Source organism: Lithobates pipiens, unplaced genomic scaffold (genome assembly GCF_037356315.1).
Source record: "Lithobates pipiens isolate NorthernLeopardFrog02 unplaced genomic scaffold, aLitPip1_a1.2 Scaffold_22, whole genome shotgun sequence".
Taxonomy (NCBI): Eukaryota; Metazoa; Chordata; class Amphibia; order Anura; family Ranidae; genus Lithobates; species Lithobates pipiens.
The window spans coordinates 111,987,143-112,005,485 of record NW_027507784.1 but is presented as its reverse complement, the minus strand read 5'-3'; the positions used below and the strand labels follow the sequence as shown (position 1 = coordinate 112,005,485).

The 18,343-nt window shown below is 38.2% G+C and overlaps 1 protein-coding gene across 1 annotated transcript in view; it reads left to right on the top strand.

Annotated features, from left to right (window-relative positions):
• The window catches only part of TTN (titin), a 337,354-nt gene that overhangs the window by 26,187 nt on the left and 292,824 nt on the right, over positions 1–18,343 (top strand). The window contains exons 3-11 of the mRNA XM_077448105.1: positions 7,649–7,852; positions 8,602–8,889; positions 11,239–11,324; positions 11,536–11,768; positions 12,847–13,063; positions 13,547–13,696; positions 14,441–14,572; positions 17,495–17,764; positions 17,855–17,980. Coding sequence (XP_077304231.1) covers positions 7,649–7,852; positions 8,602–8,889; positions 11,239–11,324; positions 11,536–11,768; positions 12,847–13,063; positions 13,547–13,696; positions 14,441–14,572; positions 17,495–17,764; positions 17,855–17,980 — 1,706 coding nt within the window. The remainder of the gene's footprint in view (positions 1–7,648; positions 7,853–8,601; positions 8,890–11,238; positions 11,325–11,535; positions 11,769–12,846; positions 13,064–13,546; positions 13,697–14,440; positions 14,573–17,494; positions 17,765–17,854; positions 17,981–18,343) is intronic.

The following is an 18,343-nucleotide window of genomic DNA, read 5'->3' as shown; positions in this document are numbered from 1 at the left end:
TTTGTGTCCTTTTTTCCCACAAATAGAGCTTTCTTTTGTTGGTATTTGATTATCTCTGCGTTTTTTGTTTTTTGTGCAATAAATAAAAAAATATATTTTTTACTTTCTGCTATAAAACATATCTAATAAAAAAAAATGAACAAATCCAATTTATTCATAAATTTAGGCCAATATGTATCCTGGTACATATTTTTAGTAAAAAATCCCAATAAGCATATATTGATTGGTTTGTGCAAAAGTTATAGTGTTATAGTTATAGTTATAGTGTTACAAACTATAGCATATTTTTTTTTTATTGTTTTACTGGTAATGGTGGCGATCAGTGACTTATAGCTGAACTGCAATATTGTGGCAGACAGTTGGGACACTGACTGACATTTTTGCCACTTTTTGGGGACTAGTGACACTAATACAGTGATCAGTGCTAAAAATATGCACTATCTCTGTACTAATGAGACTGGCTGGGAAGCGGTTAAACATCAGGGGCGATCAAAGGGTTAACTGTGTGCCTAGCCAATGTTTTCTTACAGTGTGGGAGGTTCTTTTACTAGGGTAAGGTATTTATCCATGTTTGATGCCTTCCCTATTGACAGAACGGCGATCTGCCTTGTTAACATAGGCAGATCTCCGTTCTAGCTCTCTGCCTAATGATCGGTGGATGCCGGTACTCGCAGATAAACTCCAGCTGTGGTTAGACAGTGGGTCGCCGGCGGCGCGCATGTGCACCCCAGACCCAGAAGTGTTCGATCACGAGTTGGATCATGTCCTAGACACGTGATCTGGTGCAGAGCTGCCGCCCTGCCGCATTATATCTACGGTGGGCAGTCCGCAAGTGGTTAAGAACAGTGAAGTCCCCTGTTGATCTTTTGTGGACATTTGGTTGACGTGCCTTGGAGGTGCCCTCTCATGACTTTCCGTTTTGGTGATAATGGTTACCAGGACAAATAAAAAGAGTAAATGTTGAGCAGAAATGCAGACAGCAAATACAACATAGCAAGAGTTCTAACCTTTTCCATTCTAAGATTTTGTCTGTATATACACTTGAAGATCTGTGCATGTGAGCTTATTTTAAGATCTTGCTCTTCCAGATGCATTTTTTAAATGTATTTTTTGGAAAGCAAAATACTGCAGTGGGAGTGAGACTGTTGAATGAGGGTGGGGAGCATAGCTGGGAATTTGATTTTGCTATTGATGTCCCCATATGTCACAATAACTCCATAGAAACACAGAAACCAGAGTGCTATATAAAAAAGTGACCACAAGATGGTGCTGTAATGTATAGCTATATCCATTCATTGTAATAGAATCTCACATATCAATCCTATATAGAAATGATCCAAGGGTAAAAAAGTTTATATAAAGTGATTGTAAATGATCACCATGTGAAACAAGCTATTTACTTTAAAATATAAATGAAAGGCACAAACATTTTGTATAGATACAAAAAACATTATACCTTTTATCCCTTTTTTATCAGTGATTGCATTCCCTCTGTTCTCAGCTGCATAAGAGCTGGGGAAGGAGAAGCAGCAGCACATTGAGCTTCCCATTGAAAGGCTCTGTGGTGGGGGCGTGTCAGGACAAGTCTGATCATTGGAGGAGAGCATATCAAGTTCCCAGCATAGCTAGAGAACTGGCCACGGAGTGTCCTGATTATTGTGGTCAGTTTTTAATTGGAAAGCTAGCAGGGACTAGCAGGAACACCAAGGATTTCACATAAAGGAAGCAATAGAAAGAGAGCAGGATACTTTCTCATACTAGTACTTGGTACAGCACGCACATATAAGGAATATGAAGTGTTGGGGTAACAAACGCTTTAAGACCCCTTTCACACTGGGGCGTTTTTCAGGCGTTTTTCATGCGCTTTAGCGTTAAAAAAAGCGCCTGAAAGAAGCTGCAACTGCAATCCCAATGTAAAAGCCCGAGTGCTTTCACACTGAGGCGTTGCGCTGGCAGGGCGTCCAAAAAAGTCCTGCAAGCAGCTTTTTTGCAGCGCTTTTGGAGCGGTGAATACAACGCTCCTAAAGCGCCAATTCCCATTGAAATCAATGGGAAGCGCCTGTAAAAAGCCTGAAAAACGCTATTGGCAGCAGCATTTTGTGGGCGCTTTTAACCCTTTATTTGGCCACTAGCAGGGGTTAAAAGCGCCCCAATAACGCTTGAAAAACGCTGGTAAAGCGCTGCTAGTTTAAGCGGTGCTTTACGAGCGTTTTTCGGGCGCTGACATTGTGAAAGGGCTCTTAAAGCACTTGGGCTTTCACATTGGGACTGCAGATGAGGCTTCTTTCAAGCACTTTACAGGCACTTTTTTTTAACGCTAAAGCGCTTGAAAAACGCCTGAAAAACGCCCCAGTGTGAAAGGGGTCTAAGTACAAAGAATGGCTTTAAAAGTCTTATAGGTTAAAAAAGTTTACAGCAGTGAGCTTGCATAAGCTTGTGTAGTGGGGGCAAGAATATTAGATGTTGCATACCGACCCATTGATTTGGGAATCGCCAGAGAGAGCAGTAGGTGTGCAATCCAATCACTGTTATGCCCAAGGGAACTCCAGGGAGTCTCTAAGGGGGTAATCACCAGGAATAAGATGTAAGGTGAGAGCAGTAGCCAGCCACCGACCCGCACACCAGAAGTGACATTACGGCAGCCTGGAAGTGACCTACCAGGTACTGCTAAACAGCCAGAAGGAAGCCACAGCCCAGAGAGAGGCTTGGCTAGCAAGCTGCAAAGTTACCAAGCCATAGTATGTTGGTAGCTTGCCAGCCAAGCCGCTCAATACATCTTCTCATGGAGTTCCCCTGGGCATAATATTGAGTTAACCTTATAGTTAACTTTTTTTAACCTATAAGACTTTTGATGCCATTCTTTATACTTAAATAACTTTTTTACCTTTGGATTATTTGCATATATTATTGATTTGAGAGACCCCATTACAATGAACTGATATATCTATACATTACAGCACCATCTTGTGGTCACTTTTTCATATAGCACTCTGGTTTGTGTGTGAGCAGCTGGGTTAGTGACTTTGACTTGTCTTGGCTACATACTTTTGATTGCAAACTAGCAGTGCCTGTAAGTTGGTAGTACTTGTCAAAATAACTCCATAAATTCGCAATATAAATTGATTGGTCCTAACTGCTTTTTTACTGTCTCTAAATAATTTCCTGTGAGCACGTTTTTATGCTAAACATGTTCTAATTTTTTCAAATGCATTCGATTGTTTCAAATACATATTTTGTGTACTTTTGCATATAATAGAAAATTAGTTGTGTTTTTTTCACTGCAGTGTTTAAATTGTCAGCTTAATTTATGAAAATTTTTAATTATTCGGTGTGCGTTCAAAAGAACTTTTTTTGATAGAGTGGTGTGAGCACTATTGATTTTACTGTTATGACAAGCAACTATAATTCAGTTAAATACAGTAAATGTAGACAGCCTGAAACCTAGTTGGTGGTTACCATAGGTTGTTGCACACTGGATTTTAACATTAAAGCAATAAGAAATGGTCAGCTACTTATAACAACCAAGCAAAATATATCTTCCCATGATCTGATGGCTATGAATTAAAACACAACTTTATGTGATTTGTTGCAGAGCATCAAGTTTTATCTTTATGTTCAGTATGCCCAATTGTGTTGTACTCCATTGCCACTGTTACAAATTGGGAAATGGCCAGTCATTTCTTACTATAGAAGATAAAATAGAAATCTACTCAAAAAAAAAAAAAAAAAAAAAAAAATATATATATATATATATATATATATATATATATATATATATTTTTATGTTTTGTTGTTGTTGATAGAGTGGAAAAGGTTTAGAACCTTTGTCCATGCCACTTGAATCCAAATCTAATCAACATCTAATTTCCTGTCCCAGAAAGGTAGTGATAACTAAGACAGGCAGTGAATTTAATTTTTTTTTTTTTTGGATAGCGTAAAGCCTGGTGCACACTATTCATTTTTTTTTTCATTCAACCCAGTGGGCTCAACAAAAAAAAACAAAAAACAGACAGCTCAGGTACTAACTATGCAATGTTCTATTGTGTTCTGACAGGGGGACAGCCTCCCCACCAGAACACTCCAGAACACCAGAACACTCTGATCAGGAGCCGATCGGCAAACCTTTTTCCGTCATGTCCCTAACGGCCAGCTTCTGTCGAACTTGCTGCCATACACACGGGTCGACATTTGGCTCATGTATACTAGGCTTAAGGGAGGGTTATAAGCCCTGTCAGATTTTTTTTCATCATCTGTGTCACATTGCAGAGATTTCTCTACTCTTTCTGTCCCATGCCAAACAGGAAATGAGAGAAAATCCCTACAAATTAAGCTAACTCTTTAGGGACCCCCAGGTCACCAGAACTAGTGTTCCCATTGGAAGATATTCCCTATTAGTTTTCTGGAGACAAACCAAAATTTGTGATTTTCTTTTACTTTCACATTCAATGATAATGGTAAATAGGATTAATGCCCCATACACACGGTTAGAAATTCAGACGGAAAATGTCTGATCGGATTATGTTGTCGGAAAATCCGATCATGTGTGGGCTCTATCGGACTTTTTCTGTTGGAATTTCCGACGGAAAAAGTTTGAGAGTTGGATTTAAAATTTTCCGACAATAAAATCCAATCAGACTTTTTCTGATTGTGTGTAGAGAATTCTGATGCACAAAGTGCCACGCATGCTCAGAAAAATATGGAGACAAAAGCTATTGGCTACTGGCCTCTACGTAGTCCCTTCGTACGTTTTATACATCACCTCGTTCCGAACGATCGGATTTTCCGACAACTTTGTGGGACCGTGTGTATGCAAGACAAGTTTCGGCCAAAATCCGTCAGAAAAAATATGATGGATTTTGTGGTCGGAATGTGCGACTGTGTGTATGGGGCATTATAGAAAGCGTGAATCTCCCTAAGACCTTCACACTGAGATGCTTTTCAGGTGTTTTAGCGCTAAAAATAGCACCTGTAAATTGCCTGAAAAATGCCTTTGAAGTCACCGCAGTGTGAAAGCCCAAAGTGCTTTCACACTGGGGCTTCGTGCTTGCGGGACGGGAAAAAAATTCCTGCAAGCAGCATCTTTGGGGCGATGTATACACTGCTCCTACACTGCCCCTGCCCATTGAAATGAATAGGCAGCTCTTCCGAAGTGCCTGAAAAGTGATTTGAAAGTGTCGCAACATGGGTGCTATTAACCCTTTCTTCGAACACTAGCTCCCGCAAGCAGCGGAAAAGTGATGGTATAATGACCCCCCACCCCAGTGTGAAAGGGGTCTAAAGGGGATACAGACAGCAGTGAAAACTGACTGGTGTTCTAATTCATTTCCACTATATCCAAAACTAAAAACGTTTTGCCTTTAGTTATACTTTAACCTTAAACTACTACTATTTAAATGTTGTAGATGCAAGCAAGAAACTGTGACTGTGTTCAGATTATTTTGGAAAGTTATGCTATATTTTCATATTGTTTGTGTGTCCTGGAAATTTTTGCATTTGACATATTATTAAGAGTTTGTGGGTAAAGGGTCACTGTAATCAAAGGAAAGATCACACAAAGCTGAAAACTCAGTTTTCGGTTGAGTAGTATTAATTGAACCCATAGCTTTAGAGATAATTTATTTTGGATGCATTAATTAGTTGAGCTGCTCAACATCATGGAGTCTCCTCACAGTTTTCTAAAAGTATTTTGGTTATCTAACACATTGCATTTACTTATATATACAAATTTTCTAATTCATGAAAAATATATATGGCTCCTGACACTGTAATAACTAAATGTGTGACCTATCTACCGTTTATGATTTTGCAAAATGGCATTTATGCTGGATTCACACCTTTTTCACGTACTTTTTTTGCATGGTTTTTGCGCATTTCCACTTGTAGCACACAGCCCATTCATTTGATTTGGCTAACCTATGCATAACAAAACACCCTAAAGAAGCTCCAAAACCTTTTTTGGAGTGGAGCATGGTGCTTTTTTCACAGCACATTTGGGCACATTGCAGTCTATTTTTTTTAAAAAAGGCATGGCAAAATGCATGTTCCAGAAACACCAGGTGTGAATGTAGTCTTGAAATGCATGGGCTGTTTTTTCCATTTATACTGTACAGAACAACACCGTTTAGCCAACCACTCCAGTTATCTGAACCATTATTGTGAAATTCTATTAAGCACTTTGTATGGAGTCTTCTGTACACATCAGGAGGGATTGGGGAGGACAAGGTGTCACTGTGTGACTCATTAAGTTCTGAGTGTAAATGTGGCCTTCAGCTATTGAGCTCTGTAAACTGGTCATTTTAGCAGGGCAGATAAGGAGAGTCTAGAGCAGGGATCCTCAAACTACGGCCCTCCAGCTGTTGCAGAACTACACATCCCATGAGGCATTGTAAAACTCTGACATTCACAGACATGACTAGGCATGATGGGAATTGTAGTTCTGGAACAACTGGAGGGCCGTAGTTTGTGACCCCTGGTCTGGAGTATAAAGCACTTGAGCCTCACCTGCTGACTTGAGATGGAAAAAATAAAAGATTATTGTAAAATATTATCCTTTAGTCCTGAACTTAATACAAAATAATATATGCAACATTGCTATACAATACCTTTAACATAAGTGGTAATTTCCACATCTGGATAATATTTTATGTGAGTATAACCAGAAGCTCAAAAAGAATTAGCCTACCTAAAAAAAAAATGTATTTTATTAATTGGTGGATGCTGATTGATTAAATCACCCACTGGCCTCTCAATGGAACCCAAGTTTACTGAAGTTCTAGGTTCATCTTCACACTACCATGAAGTCACACTTCCTTCTGCTATCAAAATTATTCTGCCTGCTAGGGGATTCAAACTGATTATCAGTTTAGGAGAACAGATCATTCAACTTTAGTCTGGGATTAGATTTTATAACATGTAACTACAGTTGCAGTTGAAAGGCTTTATGTGGCCACAAAATATGACCATGACTATGCACTGAAGCACAGCTCTGTTATACCTACCTTATACACACTATGCAATATAATGTAATTACTGCATTTATTGTAACCTTCAGATGAGGGAATCCTGCCTTCTTATGTATATAATGTAGCTATTTCAGAATGTCAGGCTATTTAATTTGTGACTAGAAATTAGGTAGAAATAGAATGGCTTTGTCTAAAGCAACCAATTAGGTGATAGTTTATTCTAATAAAAGTGACGATGTATAGAATTTTCATTATGAGGTGCTTCTAAACTATCCAATACGTGACTATGAAATATTGTGTAATTTATTTTTAATAAAGCAATTTATTTTTTATTTTGCTTTGTTTATTTTTATGAAAGATGTACTATTTTAATGGAACACTGCCATCTACCTAATGTAATTGCTATACTATAGAAAAGTAACACTTACTAAGGGTCCATAGCATCAGTTTGAGACACTTCAGAGATAAGTAAGAGTTTATTGATGGCAAATTAGACCTGCAGTTGACTTACTTCTGACCTGCATTTCACTTGAATGCAGGTTTTGCATTCCCATAGACTTGTCTGATGTGATCAAAAGCCCACACATTAGTGACACAGGCCCTAAATTATCTATAAAATTGTTCACTGTTAGGATATATTTATTATACAAGAAATAATTTCAACATATTTTATCTTTTCTCCATAGGTTTTCCAGTTCCTGAGGTGAGCTGGTTTAGGGATGGCCAGGTTATTTCCGCTGCAACACTGTCCGGCGTGCAGATCTCGTTTAGCGATGGCCGCGCTAAACTTGTAATCCCCGCCGTTACAGCAACAAACAGTGGAAGATATTCCCTAAGAGCCGCCAATGGAGCAGGACAAGCAACTAGCACAGCTGAGCTACTTGTTACAGGTAAGATATGTAATGATGAGCTTTTAATAACAAGATGTAGTTCAATGATCACCCTTACTGTGACAGCATGTTATGAGCCTACAGCTTGGGTAAGTCCTTTAAGGACTCATGATAACATCACTAAGATGCTCAAATTAGTTTTACCAAGCAGTAGGGGGGCACTTAGCATCAAGTTCCCCTTTTGGTGTTTGCATTAACAATTGTTTACATGTTCCTTACTCTTCATTGAGGATAAAAGTGTTAAAAACCTCAGAGTTTTTTACCTGCAGTGCCACCAAATGGGGAAATCCTGTACTGCAGTGTCACCAAAAAATACAGGGGTCCTCTGTTATACTGATCTCTTACTATTTCCCTTAAATACCCCAAACATCTTTTTTTGATTTCATAACTCTGTGTTTTATAGATCACTCATTTCAATAACCATTCCCACAAAGAAAGTTCTTTGTAACATGACCTTATGGTGGTACTACATGACATATGTTGAAGGGACTTATTAAAACCATTGTTTTTTACAAGAGTGATGTATTTAACATATGGGACCAATTCAAATAAGGGAGTACATGTTTAAAAGAAAAAAAAAACATTTGCTAAATGAACTAAGAGGCCAGTTTTAACTAGAACTGTTAACAACATTTGGTTATGTCATGTCAAAAACTGAGCGTGCCCTTCAATCTTTATCATAAAAACCGTTTAATTAAATATTCGTATTATCCTTTATGATAATGGAATATCTCTTTCCTTTTCTGTAGCTGAAACAGCACCCCCAAATTTTACACAAAGACTACAGACTACAACAGTAAGACAAGGCAGTCAAGTTCGTCTTGACGTAAGAGTGAGTGGAATCCCTACACCTGTGGTGAAGTTCTACAGGGAGGGAGCTGAAATTCACAGCTCCCCAGATTTTCAGATCCTTCAAGATGGAGACCTCTACAGTTTAATCATTGCAGAAGCATACCCCGAAGACTCCGGAACTTATTCTGTAAATGCAACCAATAATGTCGGACGTGCTACTTCAACAGCTGAACTCACCGTTCAAGGTATTCCTTGGATATCCAGGAAGAATTTTGAGAGTTTAAATACCTAACATTGTCATTTTATTTTTTAGACTAAAGCCCCATACACACTATCAGTTTTTCTGCTGAGTTTTTCCTTTAGATTTACCAAAACCATATAATATGAGGTCAAACCTTAGGAGTTTCCAATTGTATGCAATCAGGCAGGCCCTAGTACTACATGGTTTTGATAAACCTGATGGAAAAACTCAGCAGAAAAACTGATAGTGTGTATGGGGCATAAGATGCATAACAATGTCTTATATATATATTATAGTGCAATATACAGTATTTTATGCTGTATAGGCTTGCTTTTAGGACTCAATCTACACAGGTTTAAAACATAAACATTTTTTTCTGTACATTTTTAAAATTGTTTGTTGTATTAGTATACGGAGTTCATGAAATTCCGTTCATATTTATTCATAAAGTTAATGCAAATTCATGATGATATAATGATGGGATAAGAAACTGCTGTTTTAGTATAACATTACATTTTTTTCAGAGAGCCTTTCATTACATTATATTACTTTGTAATACTAATTCCAATACTAATGCCAGGGTCATATTTTAGTCAGTGCACCTAATCTCACATATAAATCACCCAGGATAAGGCACTCCTGGTAAAGATTCTGACATATTGAACTCAGCTATGCAACCGCATTAAAGAACACTCATTCTTTTGGGACCCACTTAGATCTACTTGTTGCAGTAACAAACCTTAATATGTGATTTTAATGGGTGTTGCTGCAGCAAATGGAAAACTATGAACTGTGGTGTGTTGAATGGCTTATATTCATTTTGAATGGCACTTCAACACACTAATACAAGTCAGTGCACCGGCATTGTATCACATCGAATTGCCCAGTTACATACATACTGTGCATGTTCGATTCTTGCAGTGTTGTTGTACAGATTATTCTGTAGCTTCCATTAATTCTTACTTTCAGTCAGAATTTTGCTTTTTGGGAATGCATAGATACCTAGGTGTACATGACTGCCATTAACATGTTCTTCCAGTTATGTGAACATGAAGATGATGATTTTCCTGGGTAGAGTAGATCCTTCTGCTTTAGCATGGACAAAGGAGAACTTATTTCTCTCTACCCTGTCTCAATGCAACTCCCCAACTGCCAACTAACAATTTTCAAACTTGTGATCAAATAAACTGTATGGGGTTGATTTTCTAAAACTGGAGAGTGCAAAATTTGGTGCAGCTGTGCATGGTAGCCTTGTAAGCTTCTAACTTCTGTTCAATTAAGCTTTAAAAAAACAAGCTGATTGGTTTCTATGCAGAGCTGCACCAGATTTTGCACTCTCAAGTTTCAGTAAATCAACCCCTATATATCCTATTTGTAATACATTTTGTAAAAGGAAGGAGCAGCATAGTTTAAAAACACAAACTAGATAATTGAAAAGCAACCAAGCAATCAAGCAACAAACCATCCACAATTATTTTTTTTTATTTAAAGAGCGGTCCACCCAAAATAAATAATTGTGTTTCTTGGTCTCTACTTCTGCTGTGGCCACTTTTAAGGACCCAGACTCCCTGCTGGAATTTTAATATATTGTGTATTATTTAACACGGAACTATTAATGGGAAATCACTAAGAGATATAAGGATCCAGAAGCTGATTCAGCCCACCAGGTTCAACACATAACTAAAATATCACGTTTTGGTTGACTAAGGCTGGCCATATATGGTTCGAATCTGGGCCAGTTCAGCAGGAACCAGCTGAGATTCAAACCATTGAAGGGCAGGTTGAATAAATCGATCAAGTTAATTAATCGACCAAGTTAATCAATCGATCAATTGGGTACAACCAGCCTGCCGGATTCTCTTGCAATTATCACGAGTGGCTGCTATAGCCACTAGTAATAATCACTGTCATCTCCTGGCAGGGATGGCTTATCCCCCCCAACCAGGAGAAGACAATGGCCAGGCAGGAGGGATTGCCACATCAACAATGTCTGTGTTGATGGGGTATAAAGCAAATTTCTTTCCTGCATCCTACGGTTGCAGGAAAGAAATTTGCTCCATGTATGGCCAGCCTTACCCTTTCATTGATTTGATAACAATATAATTCTATCTGATTAGCTGTCATGGGTTACTGCACTTCATATATTATAATTGTTGCTACCTGAATGAACTCAACTGAATAGGTAGGATAACTTGCTTGTCAAGATTAGATGTCCTATTGAAGCTTTATATTTTCGGGGGGGGGGGGGGGGGGGGGTTATTTGTCAAATCTTTCTGTTGGTCAAAGTAATAGATTTTTTTAAGTGTTGTTTTAAATTTCAAATTTTAACATTACCTCCTTATTTTCAAACAAGCTGAAGAAGAAATACCTGCCAAAAAGACAAAGACAATTGTATCGACTGCTCAGATTTCCCAAACAAGACAAGCACGTTTCGAAAAGGTACACTAGTTATGTTGTTGTTGTCTTGAACAATGCAAAACATTCTTTCCCCCCTTCTGCTTGTTCTTTATCTGTTACTTTTCAATTTTTTTCTTTTTTGTAGTACTTAACTCTAAATTGTACTTGCTGTAATAGTGTACATATATGTTTATACTATAAATTATTGTAACATGCATGTAAACATAATTTTCCGAATATTTGACCCTTACAGAGAGTAGAGGCTCATTTTGATGCAAGATCCAGTACCACAGTTGAGATGACTATTGAAGGGCAACTGCCCCATAAAACTCCTCCCAGAATTCCTCCAAAGCCTTCATCAAAATCTCCGACTCCACCAACGATTCCTACTAAGGTCCAGATGGTGAGGCAGCAGTCACCATCACCTATACGACAATCTCCTTCTCCTGTCAGACATGTGAAAGCCCCAGTTCCTTCACCTGTCAGGTACAGTCAGTTTGGCTTTTGTACTTTATCAAGGGTTAAAATATCCAAATGTTATATTTTAGTTCCTGAAACGTGCTGATGTGTTGATTCACACCAGCACCAGCCTTGCAACATTGACATATAAATATCTACAGTGGCTATTAAAAAGCGGGTCTGTCTCTCCACTGGATTTCTCATTTATCTTACATAGAATACAGCAGGATTAAGACTCACAAACTGCAGTAAGAAAAGTAAAACGCAAAGATGGTATAAGGCTGACCAAGAAACTTTCAAATGTACACAACGCTTACCAGCATCCACCCATTTATGGAAATAATGGAGGGAAATAACCTTTTAACATATAGTCTGTGCAAGCAAAGATACTTTTTTAAGAAATTGCAAGTTTTTGATTTCCCACTGTAAATTTTGGCACAAAGTTGCGTACAAGTACAAAATATTCTTTTGAATTCAGCTATGTTGACTAATAGTATTTTGATCCAAATCCAGCATATGTAGAATTTTTATGTAAAATGTGGTGAACATGGTAATGCTCTCTGCTTGAATTACAACAGGCTTGAGATAATAATAGTCATATTAGTGCACTTGTAACAAAAACAATTGGTTACTGTCCTTGATTTATTTTTTTATTTGCACTAACATTCAAACTTTCAGGACAAGCTTTAAGGGTGTACCTACTTTTTTTAAGGTCCTAGTGAGTACTGCTTGGACCCTAGAATACGGAGGTACTCCCAGAAAGCTTGTCCTGAAAATTTGAATGTTAGTACAAATAAAAAAAAGTATTACGGTACTAAATGTGTTTTTGCATTTAGAGCAGAGTATGTCTGGTTTCCTATACCTATGTCTTGTCATGTAGTTTTCAGACAGTGCAATAGTGCCATCATGTGGCTAGTATACAGAATGCAGCAGGATCAAAAATGGTAATACTTTCCTATGAAAAAACAAACATTTAAAACAAATACATTATAACTAGTCATAACATCTAAACTTAGGTCAGTGAGTTCCTTCTTCTAAAAACTATTTGTAAAAATGTTATGTATACACATGTGACTGATGTTATAAAAGTGTTATGTTCCTTTAGGGCTGTCTCTCCGGCTGGAAGAGGACTGTCCACTTCTCCAATTAGATCTGTGAAATCTCCATCTCCTTCAAGGAGTTCAATTACATCGGCTGGTGTTGAGGTTCCACCTCCATGGAAGCATGAAGTATTGGTGTCCTCCTCAACCTCACAGATAAAGACTGAGCAGAGGTGGGAATCAAGGGAGCAGGTGACTGTCACTGGATTAGAGCAGAGAGAGGTAAAAAGATACATTTTTCAATTCTGTAATGTAGATTTTTGTTCTTAAATGTAAGGGGTTTGCTGTTGTAATCTAAAAGTAGATATCAGTTTATGACCTCCTAGTGTTGTAGTACATAATGCCCCCATAGGTCATTCTTTGTGCAACTTCCCACATAGTAACAATAAAAACTATATCCATCCACTCCCATGTAATGAGGAACATTATATTTGCATGTAAAAGCCATATCACCTATTTCTCCTACGTGTGACATGGGCTGTAAGGACTGCATAGAAGGTGAAAACAATTCCCTCTTGTATCTAGAAGCATTAGTGGAGAAGGAATCACTTTTATATTACAATGGAAAACCTTAAACTATGCTTTTTTGAAGCAAAACCGATGGTTAACAATATCACAAACAAATATTCATTTAAATTGATAACTCTATATGATTAAAGATTTTTTTTAACCTTTAAAATATGTATTTTGATGTGACTGATATAGGTCTACGGAGCAGGGAAAACAGCAGCTGTTGCTACAGTAGTTGCTGCTGTTGACCTGGCCAGAGTGAGAGAGCCTGCTCCAAGTGCCATTGAAGTGACTGCTAAAAGGACAGCAATGTCTGCCGTGCACATTCAGCCTGTCCATGAACAGGTAGAAAACCATGCCAAGCTGTAGTGGCAAATAGAGCACAAATGCATCTAAACCAGGGGCAAGCTGGAGATATTTGACAAGAGAGCAAATTATCAACTTTTTTGATTAAATCTAATTCAGTTTAGATATATAACCAAACTTCCTGGGTGTCATGATGCAGTAAAATGCATCATGTCAATTGCTGCGGCTTGATTTTGAGGCTATCTATGACATTTCTTTACACTGAATTTTGAAAAATCAGTCCACTGAAAACGGATATCTAAGTCTGCACAGCTGTGTGTGCTACGTTACTTATGAGAGAGTTTCACTTTTTCTGTTAGGGTTTTAAACGTATATTGCAGAGAATACAGCAGGAGGGGTGAGATCTAGTCGCTAAAGCCTGCAAGTCATACACAAACCTAATAGGCACCAGATTCCACCTGTAGCCAAAATGTCACTTCCTGTGGACTGACCTCTTACGTTTAGACACTGGTTGATATATAACGCCAAACATGCAGCTAGAGCTGTTGTCCTTACATTCATTTAGTACCACCCAGTCCAGCTTGTCCCTGATTCAGCAGCATAAATATAACAAGAGCTTGCTATATGCTTTATTGACTCCCACGTTTGTGCTACCATCTTCATCAAATAAACCTACCATCACCATGCTTTCAGCTTATCCACTTCATTCATTATTTTTTTTTTTGCGCATCATCTTTCATACATATTTTTATTGTAAGCAAACATTTCTTTTATAAACACCAGGTTAAAAAAGAAGCTGAAAAAACTGTAAGCACTGTAGTTGTGTCTACTGACAAAAGCAAACAAGAAACAGTTGCGAGAACTGTACAAGGAGTTGCAGCCAAGCGTGAACAAATACACGCAGTACAAGAACAGGTGAATTTGCGTGATCTGCAGAGGTCATAATCATAACCTGGTACTTTTATGGTCTAAACCAGTAATGCTGAAACATTGGACTCTAGGAGCTTTTATGCCTTAGCAACTGGAAGCCAAAAGTTTGTGAATGTCATAGAAAAGAAAAGGTTTCCAGTAAAATATCAGATATATATCAACCTATGAGGGAATCCCAAACCCCTAAAATAGTTTCTCCAAACCATGTGGGGTCCTAAATTGCAGATGATGCACCTCTGGTTTACACCATAAATGCTAACACCTAACTTATTTTTGTTTTTCTACTTTTTTTTAAGAATGTTTACTAACCAAAGTCTTGTGACCAGTACCAATGGCTTTATGAAAAATCCACATTAAATTGGTATATTATTTGAAAAAGAACACCAAAAATATTAACGTAAAAAGCTCATGAACAGCCATGGCATTGGTCACACATGCAAGTAAAATTTTTTACCATAATGTTTGAGAGCATTTGTGTGAATTTGTAGTCAAGAAAACCTTCTGGTGTTAAAATGGTGTGTTATCCTGTACATTTAATGGCCAAACAGATGAATTACAATTCTGAGATAGAAATGGCAGTGGCTACTGTTCTGGCCGCTGTGGAGCAAGCAAGAACCCGGACTCTTAGAGGCGCTGATTTGCCAGCTATAGCTCAGATGCCTGTCAAGAAAGAGGAGGTACAAGCCCTGTGATCAAATCCTCAGCATGGATTCCTTCCTCACTGGGCACATCTTTAGTCACTAAGCACTTCTTTCTTTTACCACCGCGTCTATTCTCTACTTATCACCTCTTTGTTTGGTCACTTTAAATTTGGCACATACCAACTGCATGCATGTTAAAGTTGTAGGGCCATATAAAAACAGAGAGGTACTGATATCTCCTGGTTTATATGAGCCGTCTTTGCTTGTCATCAATATGTTTGAGCCTCTGTGTCTTATATATGTATACATGTTATTATTTTGGTGAATTCAAGTATAAGCTTATAGACCATGTGTATTAATGCATAGAAGAAAACATTTAGAATATGTAGCAATAACACAATAAACCATTCAGATGCAAAACACACAAGCTTTAACAAGGAATTTGATCAACCTGCCATTAATTGTGGACATTTTCTACATATTATATAGAACAGGGGTCTCCAAACTTTTCAGGACAAGGGCCATATTGTATATTTTACAAATATTTGTGGGCCAAAAAAAGTGTTAAAATTATATTATATATAATATATAACATTTATATTAATGAACATGCTCCAAGAAGCCCCCTTATCACATCAGAAGTTCCCCATAACATGAGATCACCCCTTACACATCAGAATTCCCCTTGACATCATCCTCTTTTCAATGCCCACCCTTCATATTAGAACCCCCTTTTCACATTTAAGCTCCCCCTTCACATTAGAACCCCCCTTGCACATCAGAGTCAACCTGTCAAATCAGAGCCCCCCCTCACAACAGAGCCCCCTTCATACGGGAATCCCCCATTCATATCAGTGCATCTCTTTGCACATCAGAGTTCCCTTCACATCAGGACCCCCTTTTAACATCAGATTCCTCTCTCCACATCAGAGCCCTCTGTCCTCCTCTCTATCTTACAATCTTTACCACAGTGGCGGCATGCCATAGGATGGGAGGCAGAGCAGTTCTTGATGGACAGCAGGAGGCAAAGCAGAACCTCTTCTGAATACATTGGATGCTGCCACTCTAGATCAGCATCATTCAGTTTTATAATATGGTTTGGCCAGTTACCAGTCCAATAACACGAATGATGTTGCGTGCCATTGGTTGCAATAGTGCTCTATGGAAATGAATGACACAAATACGATACACGTTGCAAATACAGGGCAGGCAAAATGAATGACATAAATACAGAACACGTTGCAAAGACAGGGCAGGTAAAATCTTGTAGTGGGCCAGGTGTGGACATAGTTTGGAGACCCCTGATATAGAAGATGGAATAATTAAAACATTTTGATGAAGGAAACATAGGTCATTGTAAGCTTTGTGCATTAAGATTCAGCTGTTGTTTGTATGCAACAGAGACCATTTTGTATATGTAACAAATAAAGATGGTCATGTATATTAATTCACAAGGACCAGGATCAGGACATCATGAAGAAAGGTCATGCCTCAAAAATATCTATCTATAATAGTTTTATAATATTTCTTGTTCCTAGGATGGCCAACTCAATCTAACCTTAGTCTAGCTAATTGTAATACCCTGTAAGCCCCTGTACACATGGTCGGACATTGCGCCGGAAAATGTCCAATTGGACCGCATTGTCGGATAATCCGACCATGTGTGGGCTCCATCTGACTTTTTACGTTGGAATGTCTGACCAACAAAGTTTGAGAGCTGGATCTAAAATTTTCCGACAACAAAATCCGATCGGACTTTGTCTGATCGTTTGTAGAGAATTCCGATCGGACAAAGTGCCACGCATGCTCAGATCAAATTACGAGACCAAAGCTATTGGCTACTAGCCTGAACGTAGTCCCGTCGTATCGAACAAACATCATCCCATTATGAACGATCGGATTTTCCGACAACTTTGTCCGACCATGTGTATGCAACACCAGTTTCGGACAAAATCCGTCTGAAAAAATCTGTGGAAATTTGTGACCGTGTGTACAAGGGCTTAGAGGTCTTTCATTCAGCCCACAACATGGCAGCCTTGTATTGGTTACTATATATTCATTATCAAATTACCTATTTAAGATGAAGGACACAGCAGAAGTGTATAATCAGTTTACTACTGTATGCAGCTATAATGAGCTAAATGACCACCATCCATAGGCCAGCAGAATTTATACTGTTGATTCTTACTATGTTTGTGGATTTTGTCTTTTTTTTCTGCCCTTTCAGTTTGGAGGTATGTATAAATCTTGTTAATGTTATCCTTAGATTGGAACTGGCAAAAAAGCAGGAGCTGTGGCTACAGTTGTTGCTGCAGTTGACCAGGCTCGTGTCAGGCACCCTGGATACACAGAAGAAGGCTATGCTGAAGAAACAGCTCTGCAGTATGAATACAAAGAGCATGTTTCTGCTAGGAAAACAGTTGAATTCTCACAAGAGCGTCAAGTTGTCACTAAACCCATAAAAGCTCCAGAAGTTCACGTCCCAACAGTACCAAAAGTTGTCCCTGTTGAACATGTTCCAACACCTGTACCACAGGTTAGGCTCTAAACATGTCCATTATGATTTGATTACTTTTTTATACTGTATATGATTTCAAAGTCAATAAAACTTTATTGATTAACATAGATTAAAAGAATTCCTGCACCGCCAACTGTACCAGTTGTCCAAGTGGAACAAACTATATCACATACACCTATTCCTCATTTTACCGTCACTAAAGTCACAGTCCCTAAAGCTGAGCAAACACATGAGGTAAGAGCTGAATAGCCTGTGTCAGGCAAGGCATTTATTACCACAACTGCCAATACTACATTGACTAAATTGGTGGTTTTGTGGCTTCACTAAACTTTTATCACCTAATTACAAATATCCATTTAATATATATGTAATGTTAAAAATCTGAGTCAAATCCAATATGTACTAAATTCAATTTAAGAGTACCTAAACAGTAAGCAAACCTAGGTGGGTTTAAAGAGGTTTTCCCTTCAAGAGAAAGGGAAAAAACTGTGTGGCTGCTGGTCCGAAATTTTTCATAGGTCAGCTATTTTCCGAACGCAACTGAGCTGTTCCAAGGCCTGTATTGGTTATCAATATTTTTTTTAAGGCATTAAAGCT